Source organism: Strix aluco, chromosome 15, assembly GCF_031877795.1.
Source record: "Strix aluco isolate bStrAlu1 chromosome 15, bStrAlu1.hap1, whole genome shotgun sequence".
Taxonomy (NCBI): Eukaryota; Metazoa; Chordata; class Aves; order Strigiformes; family Strigidae; genus Strix; species Strix aluco.
In genome coordinates, this window is record NC_133945.1 from 14,981,521 (window position 1) to 14,986,650 (window position 5,130).

Here is a 5,130-nt window from a genome sequence, read left to right on the forward strand (position 1 = left end):
TTATGGTAACAAGGACAAAAAACTGGGAAATTCAACATTCCCCCCCGTACCCCAAACTGCACCACGTGCCTTAACATTAACTGACTTCAGTTCTGTGGACAAGGTTAACATTACAGAGCAGAGCTCTACTCAACAAATCACAGTACATGACAAAATGTTTCATGCTCATTTCATAACACACCGTAAAGGTGGCAACAGAAGCTGTTGAACTTTGTCTTCACATCAAGAGGGCAAAGAGCAATTAAGACCTCATGCTGAAGACAAATTATAGCTACTGTACAGTGAATATCAGGATTTGCCTGGCAACATATCGTATCTTGTGCCAGAAGCTGGTCTTTCATCACGGGGAAGTGTCATCCTCCCGAGGGAACACATTTACTAACCAACATTTAACATGCAAAAAGGTGTAACTGGAAAAACATTGTCTTAAAACTGTAGTACTTAACCTTGCTGACCCACAGGGAATATACAGATCAATAACATGCTGTGAGCCTTATTGTATTTTGCATTTGTTGACTGCTTCAGTTCAGGTCTTTGTTTTCTATGCCCCTGAACAGCCTGATTGTTGAGGAACCTGGCTGTTTGAAAACAATAATGAAGAGTTCAAAAGAGTTGAGATTCAAAGAATTTTCTAATTTGTGTCCAAAAAATATGTAGACCTTAAACCTCAATTTTGCCAACATTCAAACAGATGGCTACTGTGTTACATATCTGAGTTATTCCATGGAGGTCATGTGAAAACTCAGCATGTATGCAAATGTTGTATTACAAGGGCCTTGTTGAAAAAAAAAAAAAAAAAAACCAACAAAAAAAGTACAGCTTGAGGAGTCATACAGTTTAAGGTTTCTTTAAGCCAAGCTCAATAAAGGACAGAGATGAGCATCAGGGCAGTATGAATCTAGAAGCTATTTAGCTGCTACTTATTTATGTCCATACTTGTATTGAAAAGGTACTGATATGCCATTACCTCTTTAGTGACTGAAGAAGAGAAAAGGAGAAACATGACCCCTTTCATTGGTTCTCCATCACTCCTTACTGACCCAGAAACATTGTAGCCTGCAACAATCAGAGGGCTAGCAGCATAAGCATTAGAAGTTGTCACTCGTACCACTGTGTTTGACTGAAATACATAAACACATACATGTTCATCAAAAGTAGGTATTAGATCTCATTTACAGCACCTAAATAACAATCAGAAGCTCTATATTCAACAACAGAAGCAGAGGCCAGAGCAGCAGTACTCAAAGAGGGTCCACAGGCTACTCAAAACACAAAGACACTAAAGCAAAGATACTTTGCAAAACAGTATTTTCCTGTTTTACTGATTTAGGAATTGCTCAGAATCTCAGAGCTCCTCAGAAAGCAAGCAGTCTGAGAGGGAAGGATTAGAGCATCTGCTACAATACTCAAGCTTCTGCAAAATGTATAGGATTAGAAGACCAAAAGCAAGAGCTCATTTGCCAGTCCTTCCCTGGCTGGCTCCACTATCTTCATACTGGGCCTGTGCAAGGCAGTTTCTTCACTACCTAAATGAAATTTATGAAAACTCCATTAACCTTGTCCACTCATAAAAACCCTTCCTCACACTAGCTGATCAAGACAAGGTCTAGCAGATCCACCCTCACTAAACAGGTAAACCAGAACTTTTGTAGGCTCTAACCTCTTTTAACATCCAGGTAGGATGAGATGCAAAGATTTCATATTCACCAGGAAGCACTTTAAAGAAAGCAAACCTGTAAGGCAAGAAAGGGGTTATGTCTTTTCAGAAATAGTCACAAACATTTGTTTACAGAAGAACAATTAAGACTATGCACGTTACAAAAAAAATTTCAGAACTACTAGAATCCCAGCTGATATGGCAGAATTGAAAGAATCTTGTGTAAATGAACAGAGGAATTAAGTATGCACCACCCATACTCACTTTCCTCCAGGTTGTGTAATAGTTGCTTGTATGTTTATGTCACTGCCAGCATTTCTCAGTACAACCTGGACTCCAGCAGGACCTAATGTCTGACCTTTGCTGAGAACCTGTCAAAATTAAAATAAACCAGAGTATAAATGGACAAAAATAACTTGCAGAGCTGATGTAGAATGTTTTTATGAAGGTAGAATTAGCATAAGATAATGCTAATAAGATAGAATAAATAAAGGTAAAAGAGTCTAACCTTTCCATTCACAGAAAATCCTGTGAACACAAAGTTAATATCACCTCCCTTTGTGCAAATGTCATTAATGCCATCCACATGGATGTCTACACTGGTTGGTTCTGGAGGGGAAGAACAATAAAACAGCATAGTAGTTAGCAAGAGAGCAATCATGAAGCAGTTCTACTTTAGCTTTACAAAACTCTCATAGAAATGCATTAACTTAAACACACAAGTGTTGCTCTGGAAGTCTTGCCTCAGCAAAGTTAAAGCACCCACAAATCCTGATGCTGAAATCCTCTTTCCCCTTCCCATTGCAGCCATTTCTGTTAAAAACCCACATTCCTTCACATCAGCTCATGGGTTACTTTGCCAGGGTCTACCTTACAGCTTTATTTTCCTCTGGTACAGTAAGTACATTTTAGTTATTAAACACATACAGTAGGGCTTATCTCTTTTGAAAAGCACTTGATTTCTCCTGCCAACTGCAAGTTAGAGATAGTTAAGTCCCACATTGCTGATACACTGCCCTATTATAAGAAGACATACGAGCACTTACCAAAACTCCACCCTAGGGGAGGCTCAATTTTAAGAATGAAATCCCCCTAAAAATAAAAAAATAACTGTCTTCACTGATCTAAATTCAATTTAGCTAAAGGATGAAAAAAAGTCAGAACACAAGCATCATGCTGCAGAGTAACACAAGACTCAAGTGTCCCATTCTTTTTTCCCCTTACCTAAGATACTCTGGTTCAAAGAAGCAGCAATATCTACCCAGGCAGGCTGGGATGCTGGGCTCACATCCAGCCAGCTAAGAGCAAAAATTAAGTATCATCATGTTTACACCGCTTCCAAACCAAACCTGGCTCATGTTCAAGCAGCTCAGTGTTAGAAAGCGTTCAAATCTATCTCTACCTGCCCCAACAGATGTGCTCTAAATCAGCCTTTAGTATTTCCCCTAGGAGGTCCTACTCAACCATTCTGCCCAAACACAGGATAACAAAATTTCGATCCTATTAAAAGATCTACACCAAAAGGGTATCAATCTACACAGAGATCAAATCAGTGGGCACCACATACGTTTTGCCACATACGTTCCAAAGTTCATCCATGCAAAGGCTTAAAGACCTAAAAATGAAACCACTGAGATCAGAAAGCATCTTACATTCTTAGATTGGGAAGGGAAGGATTTATTTGGCGGCTGGGCTAAATGACCTTCAAAGGTTCCTTCCAACCCAAACCATTCTATGATTTTATTTCTGATCCCTAAGTTAACCAGCTCTTTAAAAGAGCAAAACTCTTAAGACCATCTGGGGCAGTTTGTATTTAATTTAAATGTAAACATCTTCCCAGTCTAAACAGACATCAAACTTCCAACATGTTCTGAGCTTCCTGTATCATTATTTTTATAAGACATTTTTAATATCTGCAATTAATTATTCATTTTCAATTTAATCGTAACAAAACATATTATCATACAGATTTATTTTCATTTCTATAGGTAGACAACTGAAAGCTTTATCTCTACTCTGTTGGAGCCCGTACTTTCTGTGCAGTGTTTGTATAGCTGCTAGCACATGGTTGTTGGCAGTAACTTGGGCTCCCAATGCTGCAGTCATTCAGACAAATAGCACGAATGCAACACCACAGCTTAAATTACTTGACTTTTCTCATCATCATACATAGCACTGAGAAATAAAATAGTTGCATTACAAAAACAGTTGAAAGCTTGGTCCAAAACAAACTAAATTACGTCCTAATTAAATGTTTCATGGGTGGGCGTTGTTCTGGCGTTTAATCTGCCGGCAGATCAGACCCAGTGTTTCAGTTCCTTACCTTATCATAGAGGGGAATCATGAAATACCCATTGTTTGGAGCACAATCTGTCTGGTATTTCAGAGTACCATGTTTTGTATATAACTTAATCTAAAAGAAACAAACACAAAATTACTTTAAAACACGTGAGCAAAGCTGGAATAAGGCATTCTCTAACCAAGTGCTTTTACACACCAGCACCCGCGTGTCCCCAGGGGGTAACAGGGAAAAGGTTTATTTCAAGAAGACGACAACCTGCCAGGCAAAGCCGGCAGAGTTCGGCCCTGGGCTCGGAAGAAAACGCTTAAAGAAGCGCCCCACGTCAACCGAACCCAGGCCGCAACCACAGTCAACTCAAACAGCGGCCCGGGCACAAGGGCCTAAATCAGAGCCCGGGCCGAGCCTTAACCGCTGGGCAGAGAAGCGGGGGCCGCCGGGCGCCCTGCTGCAGCCCCAGCCGGCTGAGGAGAGGGGCGGCGGCGCCCACCTCGATCAGGGAGTAGTTGATCTCCACATCGGACTTGACGAAGCCGCCGCAGCCCACGACGATGTCCTCGGAGCCCCGCGCCAGGGCGCAGCAGAGCGCGCAGAGCAGCGCCGCGGCCCAGGCCCGCATCCCGCCGCCGCCTCCCTGACTCAGCGCCGCCCGCCGCGCCGCCGGAAGAGACGGGCCGGGCCGGGCCGGCGGGTGCTGCCCCCTGCCGGCCCGGCGGGCTGCGTGCCCGCTCCCCGCCGCGGGCTGTCCCGCCCCCTCCGCACCGCGACCCGCCCGCTGCCTCCTCGGTCCCCCCGGGGGTTGCCCCAAGTGCCCTCGTGCCGCTCCCGGGTGACGCGCCGCCCCGCTGCCGCCCGCCGGGGCTGAGGCGAGGGGGCCCCTGGCCCCTGCCCCATCCCGCTGCCGGGGGGGGCTCCGCCTCAGCGCGCGCCCGCTGCCGGGCTGCGCGAACCCAGACGTGTCCCCGAGTTGCTCCCGGCCGGACTTTGCCCGCCGCCCCCGGTCGGGACGGGACGGGGCGCTCCGGGGCTCCCGCCAGTCGTTCCCCCCCACGCCCGGCCGGGACGGGGCTCTCGGCCGCAGCCCGGTGAGGAAGCGCCTGGCCCGCCGGCGCTGAGGCGCGCCCCGGGGCAGCGAGCGGAGGGTCCGGGGCTACAGGCGGCCGCCCCGGCGGCG

General features: G+C 45.8%; 1 protein-coding gene across 4 annotated transcripts in view; it reads right to left on the bottom strand.

The window, feature by feature from the left end:
- LOC141930541 (BOS complex subunit NOMO1) overlaps nucleotides 1–4,619 on the bottom strand; it is a 28,863-nt gene extending 24,244 nt beyond the window's left edge. For 3 of the 4 annotated variants that reach the window (XR_012625332.1, XM_074841528.1, XM_074841529.1), the window contains exons 1-7: nucleotides 4,447–4,619; nucleotides 3,981–4,070; nucleotides 2,704–2,749; nucleotides 2,166–2,266; nucleotides 1,922–2,028; nucleotides 1,661–1,733; nucleotides 968–1,120 (exon numbers count right to left, since the gene is read on the bottom strand). Coding sequence is in view for 3 of the 4 variants with exons in the window: in XM_074841528.1 (XP_074697629.1) it covers nucleotides 968–1,120; nucleotides 1,661–1,733; nucleotides 1,922–2,028; nucleotides 2,166–2,266; nucleotides 2,704–2,749; nucleotides 3,981–4,070; nucleotides 4,447–4,575 (699 nt within the window). In the remaining variant the exon portion in view is untranslated. The remainder of the gene's footprint in view (nucleotides 1–967; nucleotides 1,121–1,660; nucleotides 1,734–1,921; nucleotides 2,029–2,165; nucleotides 2,267–2,703; nucleotides 2,750–3,980; nucleotides 4,071–4,446) is intronic. The other variant, XM_074841530.1, reaches the window with a different exon arrangement.
- Between the last annotated feature and the right edge of the window lie 511 nt (nucleotides 4,620–5,130).